At 39.8% G+C, this 27,360-nt stretch overlaps 1 protein-coding gene across 1 annotated transcript in view; it reads right to left on the minus strand.

The window, feature by feature from the left end:
- The window catches only part of thsd7ba (thrombospondin, type I, domain containing 7Ba), a 1,092,806-nt gene that overhangs the window by 29,836 nt on the left and 1,035,610 nt on the right, over window positions 1-27,360 (minus strand). Inside the window, exons 24-26 of the mRNA XM_063047545.1 lie at window positions 19,600-19,695; window positions 16,244-16,326; window positions 4,246-4,438 (exon numbers count right to left, since the gene is read on the minus strand). Of these exons, the coding sequence (XP_062903615.1) occupies window positions 4,246-4,438; window positions 16,244-16,326; window positions 19,600-19,695 (372 nt within the window). The remainder of the gene's footprint in view (window positions 1-4,245; window positions 4,439-16,243; window positions 16,327-19,599; window positions 19,696-27,360) is intronic.

The raw sequence follows: 27,360 nt of genomic DNA on the forward strand, positions 1-27,360 counted from the left end.
TGGTTCATGCAAGTTCAAAGCCATAAGAAAATGCTTTATGAGAAGCATGCACAATTATAGATACTGTATATTGTTATAAATGCAAATTAGTTCATTATTATTATATCACACTGTTTTAGTGCATTGTATTCTATGTAGAAAATATATTGTATCTCTCAGAAAACCAATAAACTGAAAATAAACACAATATAAGGCAAAGTATTTAATAATTAAACTTGGGAACAACTGGCTTTAATATTGTTGCTGGAGGAGCCAGCTCTCAGATAAAATGTTAAACTGAGACCCATCTACAAACAAAACATGCCAAGACACTACTATGCAAATGAGCAAGTTACCTCCAGTGACTTGGTTAATATTTGGTCTTTACTCAATGTTACTGAATCAAACTAAAATGCCAATATCACATTCGCAAACACATATTGTGCAGATGCTGGCTACATGGCTTCCCAGCACACACAAAATGCTGGAGGAATTCATAGTCAGGTAGCATCTCTGGAGGGAAATAAACAGTTGGCATTTCAAGCTAAAAAGCATTTTGAAGTCACCTTTTATTCACCTTCATAGATGCTGCCCGATTCCGGAGTTCCTCCAGCATTTTGTGTCCACTGTCAAAATCATAAACTCGAACGATTCTTCAGATGCTGGAAATCCAAATCAACACACACAAAATGCTGGAGGAACGCAGCAGGTTAGGCAGCTTCTATGGAAATGAATAAGCTGTCAAAGTTTCAAGTCATGAGTCCTGAAGAAGGGTCTCGGCCCAAAATATGGACCGTTCATTCATTTCCATAGATGCCTCCTGACCTGCTGAATTCATCCAACGTTTTGTGTTTGTTGTCAATATCATGTTGCATTTGGAGAGTTTGTTATCTGCAAGTTGTCTGCATTAAAAAAAAAACAATGGTGACTTTTCATAAGTTCTGCATTGGCTGTCAAGTGGTTTGTGTTGTTCTGAAGAGAATGCTAATGATGCAACATAAATTCATCTTCATTACCAAGAAAGCTACTTCTTTTAGACTTGCATGTGCCTTCATTTGGATTCTTGGTTGACTGAATAAGTAATAACTTGTTAACTCCAAATTGTGAAAATGCAATAGTGAGTTTCAAATGGGTATTAGAGTTCTGATACCCTGGATGTCAACTTATTCCATGTGATAAAAAATAATTAAGTACTGTAAATACCAGCCAGAAAAATGAAAGGAACAAAGACATAATGATTAAAAATTAGCATTGTCATTATCAAGACAAACAATGCAATATAAATGTTTTTATTTTGACAGGATTCATTTCTCATATGGCCCTTTTATATCATTGGATCAATCCTCCAGGTTCATGCAGAGATAAACTAAGTGTTCAACACAGAATGTAGTGCACAGTAGAGTGATGAGGAACAATGGCACAATTTTCATCAACATGGTCATGTCCTATCATTTGATTTCCACTAAACACCATTGTTGTGCTCATTTTAGGTCATGAACACAACAGATCCCGCAGATGCAGGAAATCCAAAGCAATATCCACAAAATGCTGGAACACCAATGGAAATGAATTTATAATTTATGTTTCTGGCCGTGACCCTTCATTGGCGGTGGAAAGGAAGAGACAAGATGCCAGAATAGGAAAATGGGGGGTGGGTTGGGGGGAGGGAAGAAGGACAAGCTGGAAGATAATAGCTGAGGCCATGTGGGTGGGGGAGGAAAGGCGATGAAGTAAGAAGCTGGGAGGTGATCAGTAGAAAATGCAAAGGGAAGGAGAAGGAGGGATCTGATAGGAGAGGATGGTGATCATGGGAGAAGGGGAAGGAGGAGGGGCACCAGGGGAAGATGATAGGTGAGTAAGGAGAAGACGTAAGAGGCCAGATTGGAAAAGCTAAGAAGCCATCCAAGATGGACATACCTGAATATCATTCTTACTGGAAAAGGCCACATCTAAGCATTAGTGACTCTTATAGTCAGGTTTTTAAAAATACAATTCAGTCTGTATTGAGGAGGGAAAATATCTCTATCTCACCTCAACAACACAATTTAGACAAATAAACTCTTCATCAGGAAAGATGGCAGAGTTTGTCATCAAATTTTTGGTTAAAATCGATACCTGTACCTGGCTAATAGCCCAAGAAGATTTATTCATCATATACGCTGGCTAAGCACGAGGTCCTTTTTCAACACAACTTAACTTTTTCAGACAACTTCATGCCCTAGGGCATCAATTCAGTTAAATTCTGTGTGGATGTTCTGATTGAAATGTCAGTCCCTTGGTTAGGGACTGCAGGAATTTAAATCTAGGAACAATGAAGGAATTTGATGTTCTGTATTTACAAGTCAGTATGGTCTGAGACGTGAAGGGAAAATGTACTGTGTTGTCATCATCACCATCCTTCAGGATGAAAGTGACTACAAGTTCGGATGGTGTTGATGGAGACATCAAGACAATACAATTTCTCAACTTTACAGCTATAAACAGTCTTCTATCCCACATTCTGGATTAGATTTAAATACCTGTGTGCACATTTGATTATCATCGTTCAGTGGAAAGGCTTTCCCTTTCACAACAGATTGAAATCTGGAATGAACTGCCCATACCCATCAACTGTTGCAGTGATGTTTATACTGACTGATCAGGTTGATAATGGCCACAATCCTCTCCTTCCAATACTGGCAGGAATTCTATCATATTAACAGCTGTGACACACAATTATTACAGAAAACAAAAAAAAGCCTTTAGAATAATAATGGTCCTTGTTATTCCGTATGGCTTTATTGGTGTTAAAATGACATTGCTGTAACATCCAGTAAAGGGAAAGTGGAGTGATATGAAAGCCTTTATCACTTATATATGCATAACCACTTATCAATAATGAAGTCACTTCCTTTGCTAGTACACCAGTGGCCACTGAATATATGTAGACACAAACATATATATCTTAAATATCTAATCAGCCAAGCATGTGGCCTCAGCTTGAATATAGACATGGTCAAGAGGCTCAGTTGCTGTTCAGACAAAAAATCGGAATGGGGAAGAAGTGAGATCTAAGAAACTTTGACTGTGGAATGATTGTTGGTGCCAGATGAAGTGGTTTGAGTATCTCAGAGACTAATGATCCCCTGTGATTTTCACGCACAATGGTCTTTAGAGTTAACAGAGAATGGTCTAAGAACAAACAAAGAACATCTGGTGAGCGGCAGTTCTGTGGGCAAAAACACCTTGTTAATGGGAGAGGTCAGAGGAGAATGGCCAGGGTGGTTCAAGCTGACAGGAAAGCGATAGTAATTCAAATAACCATGCATTACAACAGTGGTTTGCGTAAGAGCATCTCTGAATGCACAACACATTGAATTTTGTAATGGATGGGATACCACAGCAGAAGACCACACAGTACTCCACCTCTACACCAAATAAAGTGGCCACTGAGTGTATATTTTAACTTTTAAAGGAACATACATATTTATGTATTCTTTAATAGATACAAAATCTTGTGTTATTATTAAGTTTTAATAAAGTGCTTAAATAAATCATTTGAATCCAAGGCCAGATTGGAGAGGATGGTGTAGATCAATTCTTACCAATGGATATTAATGATAACTACAGTAATGTCTATGCTGCTTTCATTTCAGGAATAACTATTCATTTTAGTAAGAATAACGACATATATACTTGCACAATAAATGTAATTGTACAAATATTTTTCACTATTAGGTGCTAAAGATCTCTCTTTCATGGAAGTTTGGAATCCTGGATTAAACTGCTCCTACAGGAGACCTGCTGCAATAATGGTATATGCCAACAGATTGAGCTGAGTATCATAGCTACACCCTTCCCTTTATAACATTGTCAAGGCATTGGCAATTAAAGTGCACACTATTTTCATAGAAAAGTAATAACCAAAGAAATAGAACACACACAAAATTTTAAAACATTGGCATCAGAAACAAAGGGTGGATGGTCACATGAACACTTTATGTTTAATAAATTCTATTAATAGGATTTTTGGCCTATTTATTCATTTTGCTGTAAGTAAACAGGAAAAAGTCATAAGAGCATTTGGATAATATGTGACTGAGCATATTCTGCTCAGGATTGTTCCCCAAAACTCTTCACTGGAGGACTCTGAGGACACCAGCAATCCTGTTCCTACTTCAGTTCTCTCCTCTTTCCTTTAAACAAACACCTAATTGATCTTTAAATATTGACCAGTCAATTTCAGATCTCACAGTCTCTTGCTTAGCTTGTTAATAGAATTATTACCTGGATCAAAAGGATCAATGGACCATCCTTTAAAAAAAGCCTGAAATTTTGAATTGCTCAGTTTGTTCTTTCCCACGTTGATTTTAACATCAGCTTTCTTCTCCTCAGGCAAGGGGATTTTAGCACAGTAATCAAGAAATCCATAAGGAGTCATTACTTCCACGAAACCTTTTTCACAGCCACACACACCTCCCTGAGGATTGATTACAACAAATCAATTATTAAACAGCATTAAGGATAAGTTTCTGCTCATTTTGGAGTAACGATACCTTCTTGTATAAAGCAAAGAAATATTAACAAGGTAGAAGTAGTTTCATTCCATCAAACCTCATTCATATGTAATACAGACATTGCTGAGCATCAAAACAGACTTTATACATCTCCTCCAATATTCAGATATTTTGTTTAGAACTTGAGTTATGTTGTCATTTAATTCATCAAAGAGAGCAAAACAAATTGGAAATTTTGTGCTAAACAGAATTTGCAGGCAATTTAGAGTAAGCTACTTTGAGCAGAGGATAAAATGAAAAATTTATTTCCCCAAGGTGAGATTAATTGAAGTTTTGCATGGCAATGAAATGATTAATTCAATTTATGCAACTCCTTTTTCATCTTACTCACAAGAAGGAAGGAAAAATACTCTTGAATGCTGCTTGTTAACTAAAAAACCTTTCTTGAAATTTGCAAAATTCCTGTAGAGATAGTTGACATATATATATATATATATATATATATATGTTACAAAAAGTATTGCACAGGTGTTCAAAGTTCAAAGTAAATTTATTATCCATGTACAGATATCTCACCATGGCCTGGATCACGTGGCGGTGGGGGGGCGGTGTCTTTGATAGTGAATGCTGCTTTCTTCTGGCAGCAATCCTTGCAAATGTGTGCAATGATGGGGAGGGCTCTGCCTGTGATGGACTTGGCTGTGTCCATCACTTTTTGTAGACTTTTCTATTCCTGGGCTTTGTTATTTTCACACCAGGCTCTGATGCAACCACAAACGATAGAAAATCTGCAGATGCTGGAAGTCCAAAGCAACACACACAAAAAGCTGGAGGAACTCAGCAGGTCAGGCAGCATCTATGGAAAAGACTACAGTCGATGTTTAGAGCTGAGACACTTCATCAGGACTGGAGAAAAAAAAGATGAGAAGTCGAAGTAAGAAAGTGGGAGGTGGGGTGGGGGGGAGGAAGAAGGACAAACAGTTGGTGATAGGTGAAACTGAAAGGGGGTAGTGTGAAATAAAGAGCTGGGAAGTTGATTGGTGAAAGAAATAAAGGGCTGGAGAAGGGGGAATCTGATAGGAGAGGGTAGAAAACCACAGAAGAAAAGGAAGTGGGATGAGCACCAGGGGGAGGTGATGGGCAGGTAAGGCAACGAGGTAAGAAAGGAAAACGGGTATGGGGAATGGTGAAGGGTGGGGGGCCAATTACTCCCAAAGTTTGAGAAATTGATGTTTAGGCCATCAGGTTGGAGGCTACCCAGACGGAATATGAGGTGTTGCTCCTCCAACCTGAATGTGGCCTCATTGTGACAGTAGGGGAGGCCCTGGTCTGTCATGTCAGGACGGGAATGGAAAGTAGAATTGAAGTGCACGGCCACTGGGAGATCCTGCATTTTCTGGTAGACGGAGCATAGGTGCTCGGCAAAGCAGTCTCCAATCTACATCGGGTCTCACCAATGTACAGGAGGCCATACTTGGAGCACTAAACACAGTAAATGACCCCAACACACTCACAGGAGAAGTGTCATGTCACCTCACCTGGAAAGACTGCTTGGGGCCCTGATTGGTAGTGATGGAGGAGGTGCAGGAGCAGGTGTAGTACTTGTTCTGCTTGCAAGGATCAGTGCCAGGAGGGAGATGAGTGAGTAGGAATGAATAGACAAAGGAGACATGTAGGGAGTGATCCCTACGGAAAGCAGAAAGTGGAGGGGAGGGAATCATGTGTTTGGTACTGGGATCCCATTGGAGATAACGGAGGTTCTGGAGAATTATGTGCTAGACGTGGAGGCTGGTGGGGTGGTAGATGAGGTCAAGTGGAAATCTATCCCTGATAGGGTGGTGGGAGGATGGGGTGAGATGGAAGAGATGTAGTTGAGGGCAACGTTGGTGGTGGAGGAAGGGAAGCCCCTTTGTTTGAAGAAGGAGGTCATCTCCTTCAGTCTTAAATGAAATACCTCATCCTGAGAGAGAATGCGGTGGAGATGGAGGGATTGAGAGAAAGGGATGATGTTTTTACAAATAACAGGGTGGGAAGAGGTAAAGACCAGGTAGCTGTGAGAATCAGTGGGTTTCTAATAGACACAAGTAGATAAGCTATCTTCAGAGACAGAGACAGAGAGATCAAGAAAGGGGAGGGAGGTGTCAGAAATGGACCAGGTAAATTTGAGGGCAGGGTGGAAGTTGGAGGTAAATTTGATGAAATCGACGAGCTGTGCATGGGTGTAGGAAACAGCACCAATGTAGTCATTGATGCAGCATAGGAAAGGTTTGAGAGCAAGACCAGTGTAGGTTTGGAATATAGACTGCTCCACGTAACCAAAAAAAAAGGCAGTCATAGCTGGGACCCATGTGAGTGCCCATGGCTCCACCTTTTGTTTGAAGGAAGTGGGAGGAGCTGAAGGAGTAATTATTAAGAGTAGACAGAGGAGAGTGGGGGTGGAGGGGAACTGGTTGGATCTGATATCCAGAAAGAAATGGAAAGCTTGGAGGCCTTCCTGTTGGGGATTGAGATGTATAGTGACTGGGCATCCATAGTGAAAATAAGATGATCGGGGCCAGGGAACCTGAAATTATTGAAAAGATCAAGAGCATGTGAAGTGTCACAGATGTAGGTAGGAAAGGACTGAAACAAGGCGGATAAAATTGAGTCGAGGTATGCAGATATAAGTTCTGTGGGGCAGCAACAAGCTGAACCAATGGATCTACCTGGACAAGCAGGTTTGTGAATCTTATGTCGGATGTAGTAGTGGAAGGTGTGGGGTGAGGTTGGTGACAGTGGAAGGGAGATCCCCAGAGTTAATGAGGTAGGAGATAGTGTGGGAGACAATGCTCTGATGCTCCTTAGTATGGTCCTGTTCTAGGTGTAGGTAAGAGGAGATGTCTGATTGTTGTCACCCGGCCTCAGCAAGGTACAAGTCAGTCCAGCCCTGCACCTCTTTCACCAATCAAATTCCCAGCTCCTTACTTCACCCATCCCTCACCTCCTGGTTTCACCTATCACCTCTTATTTCTCCCTCCCTTCCCCCTACTTTCTTACTCTGACTCCTCTTCTTTTCTTCCAGTCTTGATGAATGGTATCGGCCTGAAACGTCAACTGTACTCTTTTCCATAGACTCTGCCTAGCCTGCTGAGTTCCTCCAGCATTTTGTGTGTGTGCTGTGATGGAACCAGTCAGCATTCTCTCCACTGTGCACCTATTGAAGTTTGCCAGAGTTAGACGACGTGCTGAATCTACACAAACTTCTCAGAAAGTAGAAGCACTGTTGTGCTTTCTTTGTGATGGTACTTATTTGCTGGCCAAAGGACAGATCCTCTGGGACCAGCAAGGATGAAATAATCTTGATACTGAACATTTAGATGAGAAATATATACATAGAAATAATGGTTCATATTATGTGGAGTGCAAGTACAAAGGCAGCAGTATTGCCAATATCTGAGTGCTTATCCTTCTGTTTTCTTCACAGGAGGTGGGCATCAGCAACAAGACCTGCATTTGATTATTCCTGAACCATTGTATTGCATATGCGGAAGATTCGTTGAGTAGGAAATTCCAGACTTGGACTCAGCAAGGCAAAAGAAGAGCAATATCTGTCCACGTTATGATGATCTATTGAATGAAGGAAACATGCAGGTGGTGACACGCACAAAATACTGGAGGAACTCAGCAGGCCAGGCAGCGTTATGGAAAAGAGTGCAGTTGGCGTTTCAGGCTGATATCCTTCCTCAGGACTAAACATTCAGGTGGCGATGTTCCCATGCACCTATTACCTTTGTAGATCAAGGGGATGGAGGTCTGAAAATAGACCGTGATTAACAATTGCTAAGCGTTTTGTAGATGGAATGCAATGCACTCGGTTGTAGGAATGGTTAGCAATATGTTGATTTATTGATGTTAATTGACTAGGATATTTAATCTTGAATGTTGCTAAACTTTTTCATTATAAATGGATTCATATTCGCATAGGAAAGTGGCGATATCACACTCGTGACATGACCTATAGTGAATATGATGATGCAAAAGATGGAAGACTTTTGAGAGAATACTCATATTGAGTGCCTGAATTTACGCATCAGTCCGAAACATGAACACAAATACCTGGACCAAAGCAGCAGCATTATATTGATAAAATGTATTACTGCCAGAGGTTCTGTCTTTCAGATGAGATTGTAAAACCAAAATCCTCTCTGTTCTCTCAAGAGGATGTAAAATATCCAATTGTAGGATTACAAAGAAGATCAGAGGGATGATTTACATGACAGATCATCTGAGATTTACTGCTGATATTCGTGAGATCTTGCAAAAATGCTAATAAACCTTGCTGTGTGTAAATTAGCTGCTGTGCCTCCTACACTGCAGCAGTTAGTTAATTTTAAAAACACTTCAACTGTTGGAATATCCTGAATGACACTACATTTATATAATCTGCCATTCATTTCCCTGTGATTGCTTTGAGAGCAGCAGGAATTGCATGAATGTGCAAATCCCAGGTGAATATCTAAAAATTAAGAGCTTTACTCCTTTGTTCTAAAGAAAAATCACAGCACTAATAACAATAAAATTACCTTTCAGAATAAAATGTTTGCTGCCTAACTGCCGTAGATGTAATAGCACTATATAAATCAGAGAGTTTAATTCAATCAAACTCAGGGGCACTACAATGATGTAGAGACTAGACAGGAAAACCCTCATAACCTCTGCAGCACTTACATCAAATGGGAAGGTTTATGTAAAGCTCACTTAAAATGGAATGTAAAAGGGGTTTATAAAAAGACTAAAATGGCCGACTTTTGTAACTATTAATATGCACATTCTAATAGCTTCTATTTTATCAGAGCTAATCCTGGGACAAACAAACAAAAGTCTGACCTTATGTTTAAACTAGTCCAGTTATTCATTGTTGAGAGGTGACAAAGAGTAGCAGTTGTCCAAGGACTTTCAGCAGATTGCCTCACCACATTCATGCATTGTGGGCAATTGTTGCCTCATAAAAGATCTTTACTGCCTTACTTTTACTGGATTTTTTAAAATAACAGTATCACTTTATGAATACTTTATGATTCTAAATACTCGGATACATTCTGAACAATATACAGAGAATTCTGGTTAATTGGGGCAGCCACTTATTTGGGAAAACTATTAAAGACTTCTTGAACTTCTGGTAATGCAACCCCCTCCTTTAACCATTCCCCATCCTCTTTTCCCTTTTCCCTCTCACCTTGCCTCCCCATCACCTCCCTCTGGTGCTCCTATCCCTCCCCCCACCACTTTTCTTTCTTCCATGGCCTTCTGTTCCCTCATGCTGTACTTCCCTATCTCCAGCTCTGTATCTCTTTCACCAATCAACTTCCCAGCTCTTTACTTCATTCCTCCCCCTCCAGGTTTCACCTTTCACCTTGTGTTTCTCTCTCCCCTTCCGCACTTTTTATATCTACTCTTCAGCTTTTCTTCTCCAGTCCTGATGAAGAGTCTTGGCCTGAAATGTTGACTGTTCTTTTTTCCATAGATGTTGCCTGGCCTACTGAGTTCCTCCAGCATTTTGTGTGTGTTGCTAGGAAGTAATATGCAGTATTTTAGTACTGTAATAAGATTGGTAATGTTCTAGTTTGTCCTGTATTTCATGTAAATACATTTTTTTTTTACTCAGTTGTCTTTTTTATAAGTATTCAAGAAACCTTGGCTACTTGGGGCAGCCTCTCAATGGAGCCAAAATATACTGGTTCCCATATATCCCAATTAATCGCAATCCACTGTATATGTATACACAGAAAAGTGCAACATGTAATGCTTGTAAATAAAGTCCTTAATAATGTTACACACTGGGAAATAAAATTTTGCTTTTAGGAGCAGAAATAGTTATGTCTGAAGTAAAAGTAGAAAACACTGAACATACTTTTAATACAGCTTTTATTCTGGGTTTCCAGGTTCAGCAATGTTTTTTTCTTGCTTTATGAAAAGTTAACTATTTTTTTTACTCTGCAATGAATAGAATTCTGCTATTATATTCAATACGTTTTGACTTCATAAATTGCTGACATGGTACATCTAGGGCATTAAGTACTCTATCTACAAAAATTTGAAGCAAAACAAATCTATTTTTGGCTTAAGGCATCTGAGTTTTGAGGCAAGTTGGAAAACAAGAACAGTAAGAAACAAAACAGAATCTACAGCAAAGAAACAGGTCATTCATGCAATTTAATCTGATCAGGTTTTTACATTTCATGCAAGTCTTAATCCACTATTCCCCACATCCTATTATTCACTCTTGTTCATATCAGCCATTACTTCAATTGCTAGTGGTAATATCCACATATCATGTACATTCTTTGCAAAGATATCCCTCCCTTTTTAAAAAATGATGTCTAGTGTGTACAGTGCAAGTAGAAACAAGTTCTCCATAAGAAAACTTCAAGACCTCTACATGATCCCCTCCTCACTATCTCTTTTGCAAGACCTCCTGCTTTGAGAAATTTTAATGCCACATTTCTCTTTATTTTGTGCAAAGTATTATTTAGTTGGCAAACAGCTGTGACCTTGGGATTTACCAAATAATCCAACTTATTAGCAAGTGTTTGTGGTGGAAATAATGAGCCAGCTGTTCTCCGCCTGGCATGCCCCTCTACCACAAATCCCACAGCTGCGCTAACACTTGGGAGCCTGAAAATCTATCAAATGTGATGTATCACTGTTGCACTTACCTCGTAAAACAGAGCAAACCATCGACAATGTCAACGTATTCAGCTGGAGAACATGATCTCCAATCATAGAATTTTAATCATGAAATATATAACATAGAAACAGGCACTATGGCCCACTGACTCTGCACCAACTATAGACTTATACGAATCTAACCTTAATCCCATTTTTTAATTCCCCATACAATTCCCCTCAACTCCTTGGTTCTAGAATTCACCTACATATTAGGGGCAATTTATAGTGACCACTTAACTGAAAATCAGAATGGTCAGTTTGTACTACTAAAGATCTTTTCAAACATTTCAAAGTTTAGAAACAGCTGAATTTTTATTTAATTATTTGTCCGATCCAAGAATTTTTAAAATCATAAGTTAATATATTAATTAAAAACCACATTCATTTAGTCGAGATTACGTCTTCACTTGGCCTTTCCTGGTTCGTGAACCATTCAAATAAATATGGTAAAGCAATTTACAGCAGCAGCCTTGCTGGAGTAAAGGAAAAAGGTTTAATGACAAAATATAGCCAGCCCCTAATCTTGGAATTATTCCGAGACTCAGTGTTAAATCCAAATGCAGAGGTCAAAAACATGCTGGCCCATGCAATCCTGTTAGATGGCAGCTGCATGAGGCAATGTCAGGTTTTGAGCTTCTTGTAGCACTGAGAAGAGCCATTGAAGGTTGGCAAATTCAGAAGTGAGCAAGTGGGATGTTAAGTGAATATTAAAAATGTTCATTCTGCAAAGATAGAAAAATCTGCCAGAAAACTACTGGAGAGAATCAACCTATGAAGATGTCAAAATAATATTGCCCATATTCAGTGCTCATCATATAAAAAGGAAGAAAAATAATACTGAAGGCCAGCTAATCCACATCTCCTGGCAGAGCCAGAACTGATCCTAGCGGACACAAGATCGTAATTTAGGCGGGAGCCATTTACTGTAGTTTGGCAAGTCCATACTACTATAGCTCCAAATAATAGACTAGACTAACTTGTCTGACAGCCTCTGCCTCTTCCCACAGACCTGCAACTTCTTTCCTTCCAGCTATTTATCCATCTTCCTTTTCAACTAAAACAAACTGGAAAAATATTCTGATCGTATATGAATCTTTCAGACATTCAAAAAAATACAGATATCTTCTAAAACTTCCAAAACTATAGAAATTTCAATTTTGTTTGAGAATTTGAGAGCAGACGTTACCACCCGCTGTCTCTTTGTACTTAAATGTTCAAAGCTACGTCTTGTCTGAACTTACCTCAGGCAAACCTGCAATGTTACCTGAAGCTACTCAGGTTCTGAGCAGTGGCCTGATCTAGTCAGACAAGCCCCATCCATAACAACTATTCTGGAGACCCGTGACAGATAACATTGACATTGATATTCAGAAAGACTTATGAAATCTAAAGGGAAATAATTAATTCAAGTATATTGAAAATTTAAATATAGAAGCAAATAAAACTTATAAAACTAACAAAAGCAGTTAAATTGACTTTTCCATTCCTTTCATCCCCCAAAACAATATGGTCCCAGGTGAAGTCACTAGGCTGGTTGATTTTGTGCCAGTTCTAACATGCTGGAGATTCAAGGAGTTCACTCATAGCAAGCATAGCCAAATCTATGTCCTTGATGCCTTTAGAGCCAGTGATGGAGTACAGCCAGGTGAAGGCTGTGGATTTTGGCTAGCAAGTTTGAGGCTTTCGATTTTGCAGGCAATTCCTAGAAAGGATTGTCGATGTGCCGAGAAATGCTATTAGTTCCATGTAGAACTGCTGGGGATTTCCAGCAACATGTAGGCCAAAGACAAAGAATATAAGATACTTAAAATGGAGAAGAGAGGAATAAATATTCAAACAATTTAAAAGTTGAATGGTATAGTGGTTACCAAAGTCCTGAACAGCTGGAATTGAGGTGAAAAAGGAAGCTTCCTGTATGCAAAACCCAACATGATGCAGGATATTTGCTTGAATCCCCCAGTGTAAGTGCAACTAAATTGCTGTAACTTGGTCTTTTCTCATGGACTCCATGCAGGGTGGTGAGTCAGACCATAATCAGAAGAGCAACGGGAGATCTGATAACTGAGGCTCTGATGCTCAAGTGGTCATACAGAAATCTGAAAACTATTCAGAAACAGAATCAGGTTTATTGTCACGAACATACTGTTTGTCATGAAGCTTGTTGATTTGGGGTGGCAGTACAAAGCAGGACATAAAGATTACTATAAATTACAAAAAATGACTACAACGTGCAAAAGAAATATAATGAGATAGTGCCTATAGGTTTATAGATGCATGAGTGAGTGCCAGGAAAATCCAGGCCAATGTGGACTATTTTGGTACTGGTATTTATTAATTATTGTCACATGTATTAAAATACAGTGAAAAATTTGTCTTGCCAACTGTTTGCACATATCAAATTGTTACACAGTGAATTGAGCTAGAATAAGGTAAAACAATAACAATGCAGAATAAAGAGCTGGTTGCTTTACTGAGGCAGCAAGAAGTATAGACAGAGTCTATTAGAGTAATTTTTGGATTTAGGTCATTTACACTTAGCAAATGGATTGGCCACCAGTCTTCTGTTCCTAAAAGCTGTGAACACCAGAATCCCAGGCCATTTGTAATAATGCATTCCCTAAAAGATGTGAATGCCTGTGGGATGGATGTAAACCAGAAGGTGTGAGGTTTGCATGTAGTTTCAAAGAGAGCATTAACTATACTTTGTAAATATAGATTGTCTTTCATGTTAAGCACATAAAATACCAAATAAATGTATTGTGGATTCAGATTGGAATAATGGATTCCTGAATACCAGTCCAGATACTGCTGGTGCTGGTGGGATGGATGTAATCAGAAGGTGTGAAGTTTTGTATGTAGCTTCAAAAGAAAGCATTGTCTATACTTTGTAAATATGAATTGCCCTTTGTGTTTAGCAAATAAATATCGAGCTCCACACTGGGCCAGCAGACCTTTCCCCTGAAAGCATCTCAATGCCCAATGCCTGGAGTCCTGACGAAGGGTCTCGGCCTGAAACGTTGACTGCACCTCTTCCTAGAGATGCTGCGTTCACCAGCAACTTCTATGTGTGTTGCTTGAATTTCCAGCATCTGCAGAATTCCTGTTGTTCAATGCCTGCTGCACCTTGTTTTGTTGAATAAAGGAGCTGTTTTGTATCTACCAGTAACTCTCTCTCTCTGGTGATTTCATTCACTCAACAACAGAGTCCATAGAAGGGATGTTGGTTCTTGTGATGTGTTGAGATGTGTTCACAGCTCTCTACAGTTTCTTTTGATCGCATGCAGAGCAGATGCCGTACTGAACTGTTATGAGTCCAGACAGAAAATCCCTCAGGAGAAATCCCATTTTCCCTTTTCCTTTCGTTATTTCACTCTCGCACATACCTATCAACTACTTGCATAAATATCTGATTTTTAATTACCATTATGGGGTATTTTAAAACTTCTATTTAACTTGGCAATGTGCCTTTGAGTACCTAGAGGAAACCTATGTGGTCAGAATGTAAACTTGCTTTGAAGACAGGTTCAGATCCAGGCCTCCGCAGCACTAACTGCTGCGCCACTTTGCTACTCCCTGCACTGTACTACCCTCAACTAAGAAACATTTCATAATGACGAGAAAATCTGCAGATTCAGGGGTCCTGTTGAAGGGTCCCGGCCCGAAAATCCACTGTTTCCTCTTTTCCATGTATGCTGCCTGGCCTGTTGAGTTCCTCTGGCTTTCTGTGTGTGCTGCAAACATTTCACAATAACTGACACGATTTAATGTTATTCAGCTTTGTAACTGAGAAATATTGAAACTGAAAATATTATGAAAATAAAAGTGTTTCTGTTTCCACTGTCTGAATGGAACCACACCTACAGTATGGTATCACCAGGTGGCAGTAGAAGTCTGTTTATAGTGTAAACAATCTTAATGACTACATGTCACTTCTTATTCATTGGCCAGCTCTAGTCATTTTGAGGAAGCTTGTTTTATATTGGCCTTTTTCTATTGCCTTTATTATTCAAAAATCCAATCTGCAGTAAAACTGAAAGAAAGATCTGAAACAAAATGTTCAGAAAATGTCATGTATAAAGTAGCTCTTTAATAATATAAATGAAGCAATAAATTATAATTATAACCTATTTACATAATTGTGTTTCTTATATCCCAGATTGGTAAGTTCCACTTTACTCAGCTATCTCTTATCTATATGGTTTTCCTTTAATTCTTCTGCAATACTACAGCTCACAAAACATCAGAGTAGTTTTGGGGCTCTTCACCAGAGTTAAAGCAGTTCTGAAAAGGACCCTAGTAGCTTACCTGTAAATTACTTTCTCCTTCTCCTGACCAGCAAATCCTACATATTATGAAAACGTAGCAGAATGATTTGGCTTTGCATAACAGATGACACAATTTATGGGAAAAAGGGGAAATAATAAAGCTGTGAACATTAAACACTTGACGGTTTTTTTGCAAGTGAACGTGTCAACTTTGGTTTAATTTCTGCTCTACTTAGGTCATAGGGTTAGTCCTTTTCTAGAGCCATGAGAGATAAATCAAGGCTGACAATGAAGTGGATATTAAACATTTCACAGTACTCTAGTGAAGCAAGTCTTGCTGGGATTCAAACTCATGCTTTCCGATCAATAAACAATCCAGGTCTTGGATGCTAGTGTAGGAGGTTAGCTATCACTATACCCTTAGTTCCTACACTAGGATTTGACCCCACAATATTGCAGGTTAAAACCCAGCAAATGGCTTGATGCAAGCCCTTTGCAACTGAATTGCACACCACACTGACAGGTTAAGTTGCAGATAAAGCATCTCACGTTCATTACACTTGTACCTGTGGGTCAGGGAAAAGTCTTATTGCCGTTTTGTCATAGATCAATCACTTCATAAGGAAATCCATTGCATCCATTGCATTTTTATGAAGGTAATTAAAACTGGCGCTTCAGCATTTATTTTACAATCGGAACATAAAAGCACAGGTCAGCCAGATTGTTCAGTTCCAGTCAATAGCCATTACATGGTAAATACTTAGAGAGAACAGGGAATTTTCTCCCAATTCTTACCTGTGTACAGAAGGAGTATGGTTTAGAGCAGGATGGATTGCAGTGTCTGGTGGCAGTTGGCTGGTTCAGAAGAGAACAACCTCCTGAATTTAACACAGACATTACAAATTTATGAGCCTCATTAATACCAGAGACGGGAAAATATCAAATATGTATGCTTTTATATTGCAATGCTTATTAACACTACTAAAGTCATGCTAAATTGAATAATATGGGAAAATACCCAAGTTACAGGTTTTACAAGTTTGAATTATGAATGTGGGCACCATAATAAATAATGTTACATTTTTAATATGAAGATATTCTGATTGATGCTCCATGCCATATATTATATCAATTTAAAATGTTTTGGGAAAGGAACCAAGGGCATTTTTAATATCCTCATGCATCCTGACGGTGTTTAATTTCCAAAGAAATGAACAGCTTAGAATCCCTTTATCATTGGCTTTTTGGCCCTTCACCTGAATTCCACAGGAAATAAGTGCTGAATAATTAGCATGTTCATGCATTACCTTTACTTCCCCACGATCAGCATGAATTTATCTAGTAAAACTATTGCACTCTCTTTTACTCTCCAACTTGTTCATTTGAAGCCACAAGGCTCAAGCAGATATGGTATATTTTAACAAGTTTTGGAGCCAAACACTGTGACATACGGTCTTAAATCTTAAGCACCTATATATAGCTAGGGTGCCCAAGACCTTTGCACAGTGCTGTATTTGTCAAGGTGGAGTGGAGAGTACGTTTCTAAATCTGGCAGGAGCCAGCCCTGAGACACCAGGCAAGTTCATTTAATTCCAAACAATTGGTTTATTGATTATTACATAAGGTCTCTCTGTTGCTTCTCACTCCCTCCCCCCTCCGTTACCCTTTTTGCAACCATGGTACCCCTCTCCCTGCCCCCTTCCTACTCTCAGTCCATATCAGAATCAGTTTTATCATCATTCACGTATCTTACGTTTTTTTTTGTCAGCAGCAATACAGTGCAATACATAAAGTTACTACAGTGCAATGCAAAAGTCTTAGGTACCACAGCTGAATATATGCGCCTTAGACTTCTGCATAATACTGTCAATGATTATAAAACTGGAAGCAAAATGAAAGTAAATGAAATAAGGTACCAAACAAGCTGGATGAACATGGTTAAAGGAATTATTAGAACATCTTTGTATCTGTTTTAGGATTTAGTTAGTGTTAAGCTGGTTTGGGGCAGCTAACCTATTGGGTCACCAACAGATGGGCTCAAATAAAAACTTCTGCTTCTTTAATCCTGAAATAAATAGCTTGATGTGTGAATCATGGAGAACAGTGTAGGAATTGAATGCATTGGAGGAAAGTAAAGATGGCCAGTAAGATTTTTATTTATTTGAGTATATGGAGTGATGCAGAGGAAGGACATTTCAGAGTATGAAGCAAAGTAATTAGAAGAGCACTCAATGGTGATAGTACACAGAAACAAGTGGTAAGCTAGTGCTGAAGAAACAGAGTTCTACAGCTTAAAAGCATTGAGCCTTCAGGAAGCAGGCGAAAAAATAACGCTGCTAGAGAGACTCATTGGTTCAGGCAGCTTCTGTGGAAGGAAAGGAATGATTATTGCTTCAAGGTGAGATTCTGCAGCAAGTCATGCAAACACTCATATTTCAACCTTAAACTAATGAGAAAATCCTGAGGAGAAAATGGAGCTTTGTGAGGACACGTGTGATGGGAGATTTGGTAAGAATAAGAACAAGTGCACTGAGGATAAATATTGATTTACAGTACTTCTCTAATAGAGAAGGATATGAAATGGAAAGTAAAGACACCAACTGAAATCTTCTTGGCCTTTTACAAATAAATTTCCTAACTGAGGAACAGTTGATGCTGGTCCTACGGTATTGGTAAAAACCCAAGATTTCAAATTAGATATGATGATAAGAAACTGAAGTCATTAAATTAAACACAAAATCACTGTGCTGTATCTCAGTGCCAGACAGAAAGTACATGAATTCCAGGCACATGCTTAAGCAAAAGGAAGGCGTCATTTTTGGCTATAATGAAGAAGAGAATATTTTTTAGCTTTCTAGTGCCGCTTGTTCTAAGTGAAAATGGATATTAGAAGCTGCTAAAAGGTGAATTCACACGTATGATAGCATTGCAATAAGGAGAAGGAGAAGATTAGAACTCTGGGGTACACCATGGACAGTGTGAGCAAAGGGTGAGGAAGTATGGGCCATTATATAGTTAAAGAGATACAAGAGACTGCAGAAGCTGACATACGGACAAACAATCAATCTACTGCAAGAACTTAGCAGGTTGACTAGCATCTGTGGGCAGAAAGGAAATGTCAGCACTTTCGGTTCCTTATGCAGGCTTTTGATCCAAAACTTTGACAATTCCTTTCCTCCACAGATTGGGTTTAACCCACTGAGTTCATCCAGCAGATTGCTTGTTGAAATCCATTTGGCCAATTGTAAGTAAACCACACCTTTTCTTTTGTAGAATGCAGATGACAGAGATGGCACTACATTAAGGGATGAGCCAAATAACAGCAATCTAGGTCAGGATACACCACTTAAATGATGATTACGAGACAAAGAGAAATGGCAGTATCTTAGAACATAGAACATAGAATAGTACAGCACAGTACAGGCCCTTCAGCCCACAATGTTGTGCTGATCCTTAAACCCTGCCTCACATATAACCCCTCACCTTAAATTCCTCCATATACCTGCCTTCTTGAGCAGAAGACCAGTGTTCGAGGAATTTGCCTCCTGTGTGACAGCCAAGATGTTCCAGAGCAGAGGGTAATAGCAATGGTATTATTGGAAGACAGGCAGGAGAGGATAAAGAGGTATTCAGAAAGTGTCAATGCAGATTTATGTTACAAAAAACAAGTAACCAATCATGATTATCATTCAGATTCGAGGATGAAGAAAGAGTTATGTCTGCTGTTAAATATTATTGTGTAACAAAATTAATGAAAAATAATAATACAAGTCAATTTCAGGAAGGGTAGGGCCATGTAATATCATAGATGCGATGTATCTTGCTGCAAAGGTGCTTATTGGGTAGGATTCTCTGGTGACTCCCATCTCCTCTCTGGGCAAAGCATATCTCACAGAGTTTTCTTAACCGAATACCAACCTTGAGTCTACATATCTCCGCAGTTCAGACATTTCAAGGCAAGTACCAACTTAAATGCCAAAACTGGAAAGAAATCTTTCTGCATTTAAGTTACAACTCACTCCAGAAGAATCCTATATGGTAATTTATTCTGAGGGATACAGCAAGCAGATTTTGAAAAAGGTTAACAACTACTTCAAAGCTAACATTAAGTGCAGAAGTCTATAGAATGAAGAGTTAGATATGTCCTTTACCTGTCACATTTACACCATCTGATCGGACACACCACACACTGCGCTCATTGCCAGTCCAGGGACCTGATTGCCACCCATATTCATGACAAGTTCCCCCTGGAAAGAAAGGATACAAATTGCTGTTTTTTTAGGAGGTGTGTTCAAATTACATTCAGGTCCATTGTCCTAATTTTATAGTTTCATCTTTAAAAAAGAAGCCATAAAGCTGATTATTGACTATGGGAGGAAGAAAACAGGAATCCATGAGTCATGGGATCAGAGGTGGAGAGGGTCTGTAACTTTAAATTCCTTGCTGTTTTCATATCAGAGGATCTGTCATGGGCTCAGTAGTTAAGTGCCACTATAAAGAGGACATAGCAGCACCTCCACGTTCTTAGAAGTTTGCGCAGATTTGGCGTGTGATCTAAAACTTTGACATGCTCTGGATGCACAGTGGGGAGTATCCTGACTCATTGCATCACAGCCTGGTATGGAAACACCAAGAACAGAAAAGCTTACAAAAAGAGATAGATGCAACACAGTCCATCACAGGATATTGTATCTCTTTGTTATACAGCGAACATCTTCAAGAAAATGAATCTCAGGGTGGTACATGGTGACAAATACACACTTCGATAATAAATTTACTTTACTTTGAGTATGTCACCTGATCTGCAGTATGATGTGGTTTTAGTCTCGATGCATGTAACAGAGGAGGACTATAAATCTGGAGCAAACATTTCACCATCTATTACAAAAAGGGAGGGAGGAGAAGATGGCGGCGTGATGCAGCGCGCGTGGCCGTTCCAAATGAATATTGTATGTGTTAACTAGGGGACCGTGCACAATCTGGATTTGATGGAGACAGCCGTGAGAAGCACGGAGGAACACCTGGAGGAACTTCTGAAATGCCCGCTTCACTGCAGCTGCTACTGTGCGATTGAGAATCTCCAGAGGGGAAGGCCCCAAATCCTCAGCTTTGCCTATTGCCTGTTGCCGGGGCCGGGGTCGAAGCGCTCGGCAGAGATGGCGCTGAGTGTCAGAGAGCTGGTCGGAGGCTTGAAGTTTTCAGACGGACTCGGAGTCGGACTGTGGTTGGATACTTCCAGTATGCTGCACTGGCAAGTTTGCAGCACTGGAGGTTTACCGTCTGCATGAGATGATAGGACTTTCGAGATACTTTGAGACTTTTACTGTGTCATGGTCTGTTCCTATCAAATTACGGTATTGCTTTGCACTGTTGTAACTATATGTTATAATTATGTGGTTTTGTTAGTTTTTAAGTCGGTTTGTCATGTGTTTCTGTGATATCATTCTGGAAAAACATTGTATCATTTCTTAATGCATGCATTACTAAATGACAATAAAAGAGGAATGCGTGTCCTCATAATCTAATCTAAAATAAATGTCCTGCCTTTAGTCTTAAGATGTAAACCCCTTGAGCTGAAGAATATACAAAACCAATACTTTGTATCACTGAACCTGAAAAAAAACATTTCAAATCTTCTTTTATTTGACATCACATCCTATATAAAAGATGGGACTTTGCCTATCCATGTGTTGAGACTGAGTTTGCAGTAATGAACTTTTGTAAGGTTTTTAGTTAAGAGTGATGAGAAAAGTTAAAATGGATGTGATAGTACGTCAGATTAAGGGATGAAAGAACATAAATTATGGAAAAGAATAAGGTTAGATGATCCATCAATCCACGTTTTGCACTTGGTGAACCATCCAACCTATGATGGATTCCAATCAATCCAATTAATTCCAGCTGGGACAGCTAAACATTGATCCTTCCTGACCCCCAAAAGGTATTTAAGAAGCTCTGTGTTATTCACCCACTATCATATCTTCATTCTTTCACTTAAAGGAAGCCAAACATCAAGCATGATCGTTCCAGCTCTCTGTTACACAGAGCTATCTATTTTTCTCACATATTGCAATCAGCAGAACTTACTCACCAGATTCCTCTGACAATTCCCCATATTTTTGGTCTTCATTCACTTCAATCTCAAAAAAACTAATGATATTCATCTAAAACATTAATTTAATAATGCAAATTATATAGCACATGACATGCTGAATTTTGAAATATTTCTGAATAAATGAGGAAAGAATTACAGTGAACATAAATAGGGATGTTATCATTGACCTTGGTTTCCTCAGCAATCACCTTTATTAGTAGTTTTAATTATTTTCAGTGTAGGTCAAGATGAGCTGATAAGCTTCAATTTACTTTTACAGAGGTGAAGGATAAGTCTTTCAAATTGAACTAGATTAAAGTAACTTTCAATTAACGCGTATCTTTCACAGGCATCGGTCTCTGAAGAGATATTGAGAGGTACCCACTAAGGTTACTTTTGCAGTGTAGAAATGCTCATTGCCAGCAAGAGTCCAGTCTTCAGTCTTATCTCTTTATAACAATAATATACCACATATGGTTTATGAACTGAATCCAGACTGCACTTCAATGTAAATGTTCATTCAAGCACTTATAATATATTAAATATTGAATAAACTGTGCTGGCTGATGAAAAATGACCTCAAAATTCTTTTGTTTCCTCGCTCTGATTCTGATATTTCCCTTTCCCATCTTATTCACTTTCTTTTCCCAGCAATGAAAGGGTTATCATACACAGAACGTTTGATGTCTCTGGGTCCCAATGAGATCCCCCCCTCATGCTGGAATTCAGAAGGATGAGGGGGGATCTCATTGAAACCTTTCGAATGTTGAAAGGCTTAGATAGAGTAAATGTGGAAAGGATGTTTTCCATGGTGGGAGAGACTAGGACAAGAGGGTACAGCCTCAAGATAGAAGGATGCACTTTGAAAACAGAGATGTGGAGAAACTTCTTTAGCCAAAGGGTGGTGAATTTATGGAATTTGTTTCCACATGCAGCTGTGGAGGCCAGGTCACTGGGTGTATTTAAGGCCGAGATTGATAGGTTCTTGATTGGGTATGGCATCAAAGGATACGGGGAGAAGGCTGGGAACTGGGGTTGAGGAGGAGAAAAAAAAGGATCAGCCATGATTGAATGGCGGAGCAGACTCAATGGGCTAGATGGCCAATTTATTATGAGGTTGTCTGTGTAAGTTCTATCAAGTCTCCTCAACATTCAGGACAATTCAAGATTTCAAGCCAGTGGACTTCATCTTTACTAAAAGGATTCCTGGTTGTGAGGGCTGACCCATGAAGAAGTTAAGAGTAGAGTGGGCTTATAATCACAGGGATTCTGAACAGTGAGAGGTTAACTCCTTCAAATTTGGAAATGGCTTGTCAACATGGTATCAAAAAGGTGTTTCAATTGCCTGGAATTTCTAGAATATGGGGACACAGTCTCAAGCCAAAGGGTCTGCTACTTTGGTTTGGAAACATTTCTCGCTAAGAGGTTAATGAATCCTGAATCCAATTTCTTTGTGACATGGAATGAAAGTACTTGTCCTTTTATGTCTAAGTCAGCTCAGAGAACAATCGCATTCCCTAACTAAATACTTCCCTATTACCCTCAGTTCTCCCTGGTACTATCAGTTACCCATGAACTAACAACAATTAAAACTTGCCAATTAACTTACCATGTCACAAATTTTTGGAGAAACCAAAGCACCTGGGGGAAAGTCACATGACAGAAAGGAAGTCCAAACTCCACCCAGAGTGCACTGGAGGTCAGCATTCAGCCAAGTCACTGTGAGACAGCAGCTGTGTTACTCTACAAAGAGTTGTGGATGATTACCTCCAGCATATAAAGTCAAAAAACCTGCAGGCACGTATTTAAGTTGAAAGTGAGAAAGCTCAAAAAAGATGTGTGGGGCATTTTATTTTAATATACAGAGATTAGTGGGTTGTCTGGAATGTGCTACCAGGGTGGTAGTGGAAGCAAATATGATGGAGACTCTTAAGAGGTTCTAAGATACATGAATATGCAGAGAATGGAGGGATATGGACCATGTCAAGGCCTGTTCAGGAATAGTTAGCTCGGTTTTATGCTTTGGAGGTCAAATCTGATAAATCTTTTCAAGAGATAGCTAAAATTAGATCTGTGTATGTCTTCTACACAGAGTTTAGTAAGGCCTTTGACATGAAGGCTGATATCGAAAGTTACATTTTTTGAGATTTAGAGCAGCTAGCAAGGTAGACTCACAATTGGCTTGATGATAGGAAGCAGAGGGTGATGGTTGAAGGTTGACTCTGACTGAAGGCCTGTGACATGTGCAGTGCTGGATTTTCTGTTATTCATTGTGTATATAAATAATTTGGATATGAACGTATGGTGCATGGCACCATCAGCAAATTTGCTGATGATACTAAATTAGGATGTAGGATGAGGCTTTTCATTCCAAGACAAGGGAGATGTCTTCCTTTTTTAAAGAAAGGGGCTTCCCTTCCTCCACTATCAACTCTGCTCTCAAACGCATCTCCTCCATTTCACGTACATCTGCTCTCACTCCATCCTCCGGCCACCCCACTAGGAATAGGGTTCCCCTGGTCCTCACCTACCACCCCACCAGCCTCCGGGTCCAACATATTATTCTCCGTAACTTCCCCCACCTCCAATGGGATCCCACCAATAAGAACATCTTCCCCCCCCCCCGGCTTTCCTCAGGGATCGCTCCCTACGCGACTCCCTTGTCCATTCATCCCCCCCATCCCTCCCCACTGATCTCCCTCCCGGCACTTATCCTTGTAAGCGGAACAAGTGCTACACATGCCCTTACACTTCCTCCCTTACCACCATTCAGGGCCCCAAACAGTCCTTCCAGGTGAGGAGACACTTCACCTGTGAGTCGGCTGGGGTGATATACTGCGTCCGGTGCTCCCGATGTGGCCTTCTATATATTGGCGAGACCCGACGCAGACTGGGAGACCGCTTTGCTGAACACCTACGCTCTGTCCGCCAGAGAAATCAGGATCTCCCAGTGGCCACACATTTTAATTCCACTTCCCACTCCCATTCTGACATGTCTATCCACAGCCTCCTCTACTGTAAAGATGAAGCCACACTCAGGTTGGAGGAACAACACCTTATATTCTGTCTGGGCAGCCTCCAACCTGATGGCATGAACATCGACTTCTCTAACTTCCGCTAATGCCCCACCTCCCCCTCGTACCCCATCCGTTATTTATTTTTATACACACATTCTTTCTCTCTCTCTCCTTTTTCTCCCTCTGTCCCTCTGACTATACCCCTTGCCCATCTTCTGGTTCCCCCACACTTTGTCTTTCTCCCCGGACCTCCTGTCCCATGATCCTCTCAGATCCCCTTTGCCAATCACCTGTCCAGCTCTTGGCTCCATCCCTCCCCCTCCTGTCTTCTCCTATCATTTTGGATCTCCCGCTCCCCCTCCCACTTTCAAATCTCTTACTAACTCCTCCTTCAGTTAGTCCTGACGAAGGGTCTCGGCCTGAAATGTCGACTGTACCTCTTCCTAGAGATGCTGCCTGGCCTGCTGCGTTCACCAACAACTTTGATGTGTGTTGCTTGAATTTCCAGATTCTACAGAATTCCTGTTGTTTGCATACTAAATTAGTGGTCTTGTTAATAGTGAAGCCATTTACAATGAAATACAAAAAAATCTTGATTATTTATGGAGATGGGCTAAGGGATGGCAGCTGGATTTCTACTTGAGTAATTGTGAGGTGATGCATTTTGGACAGCCAACCATCATATATAGTAATATATAATATACAGAATGGCAAGGCGATTGAGGAATGTTATGAAACAGAGCAGCCTGCAAGTACAAGTGCATAGTTCACTGAAAGCAGTCGCTCAAAGTGGTGAAGAAGGCTTCCAGCATGCTAACCTTCATCATTGAGGTTAAGTTTAGGAGAAGAGACACAGTTTGTGGCTAGTGCACATCATATTATCAACATTTTCTTTAGTGCAAGCAGACCAGAGAAATTGCTACATGTGCTGTCACAATTTGTCAACGTAACCAATGGACTACACCTATGCTATCAAATGATTGATACAGTACAGAGCTATATACTGGACTAGTAATTATACAGACATAGTCTAATATGTATAATGTCTGAGTTGCTTTTAAAGTTCATGCTACAGAATGATCACCAAAAAATGCAGTCAAGATTTAGTTATAATGTACAAAAGTGAAAATGAAAATGAGTGAATGATCTTTGAAAGCAGATGAAAACATACCCTTGGTCAGAGATATCAAAATATCGAATAGATGTTCTATAAATAGAGAAATATCTAAATCTAAAACCTCAATGCTGACTCAGCAGCCTTATCAAACAAATTGTGGCACCAAGTCTAACATGGAGAAATTAAGGCAGATAATCAAAAGCTTGGGCAAAGAACTTGAAATACAGTCGGAAATGGTTAGCCAGGCAAGTTTAGGTGAAACCTTTCAAAGCATAGGGCCTAAGGTGCTCCAAGCACGACCTTTATTGGGGAGCAATATAGTCACAAAACAGAATTGAAACTGGAATATTCCACTGATCCCCACAGTACCCCCCGCCACCATCCTCTACTGCCTATTAGTGAGGCAATCACTTGTCTATTAACTCATTTAGAGACACAGCTCAGAACTGGTTCTTCTGGCACAACGAGCCGCACTGCCCAGCAAACCACCAGTTTAACCCTAGCCTTATCATAGGACAATTTACAATGACCAATTAACATACTATCTGGTATATCTTTGGAAGGTGGGGGAAAACTGGAGCACCTGGAGGAGATCCACATGGTCATGGAGGGGAATACACAAACTCTTTACAGCCTGTGTCAGAATTGAACTTCAAACTCCGATTTCCCGACCTGTGCTAGTGTATTTTGGACCCAAATTTCCAAGTTGCTATGGATCTAATGGGCTCTAATCTTTTGGACCTGTTTCTATGTGGAACCTTGTTTCAACCTTACTGAAGTCCATGAAAACTATACCAACCACACTGTACTCATTGATACATCTGTTAGTTTCAAAAAGTTCAATCAGATTGGTCAAATATGATCATCTCCTAAGAAAGCCAGCACTGATGAATAGCTACCTTTCTGAGTGGAGATTCCTGATTCAAGGATTGATGAGTGTAAGGAATTCAGAGTTGGGGACACATATAAAATGAGACCCTACTGTATGGCAGACAAGGCTCAAAAGTCTGAGTGGCCTGTTGCCAAATCATATCTTCTTATGTTTATTCTCTTTAAAGATATATAAAGACTATAAGCCACTCAAACTACTTTATACCTTTTCAGAAAACACTTCTAGTTTTGTGGGTTCTGGGAAGGTAGTGTAAGCCGCCACAGACCCTTTCACTCATGGGCAAGTAGTGCTTGATAGAATAGAAGGATGAATAATTTCTGCAGAGGTGTCGGTTACATGAGGCTTCCGGATCTTGTCAATGCATGGGTTTAAATATCTCAACATTATCCCAGATGCTTCATTTCCATTTAGAACAGTCTTGAGCCAGAGACCCCCAGGAGTCAATTCCATGTTGCACTTCTTTGAGGAGAGTACTCAATGCTTCCTCAAAGAAACGCAACTGTTATGCTAGGTGGCAAATGAATAATTTGTATTTAAGGTTCATGACCCCTTATGCAAAATCAGTTAAAAATTGATCAGCAGGATCCTCTTTTGTTTTCTTTTTTTGCTTTATCCCCCACTACTGGTCCTCTCACTCTTTCCCTTCGCCCCTGCACTCATCACCTGACCACCACATCCCTCTTTCTTTTTATTCCATAGTCTACTGTCCTCACCTATCAGATTCCTTCTTCTCCAGCCTTTTACCTTTTCCACCTATCTCCTCCCAGCTTCCCACATTATTCCCTTTCATGC

This window comes from Mobula hypostoma, chromosome 5 (genome assembly GCF_963921235.1).
Source record: "Mobula hypostoma chromosome 5, sMobHyp1.1, whole genome shotgun sequence".
In the NCBI taxonomy this organism is placed as follows: domain Eukaryota; kingdom Metazoa; phylum Chordata; class Chondrichthyes; order Myliobatiformes; family Myliobatidae; genus Mobula; species Mobula hypostoma.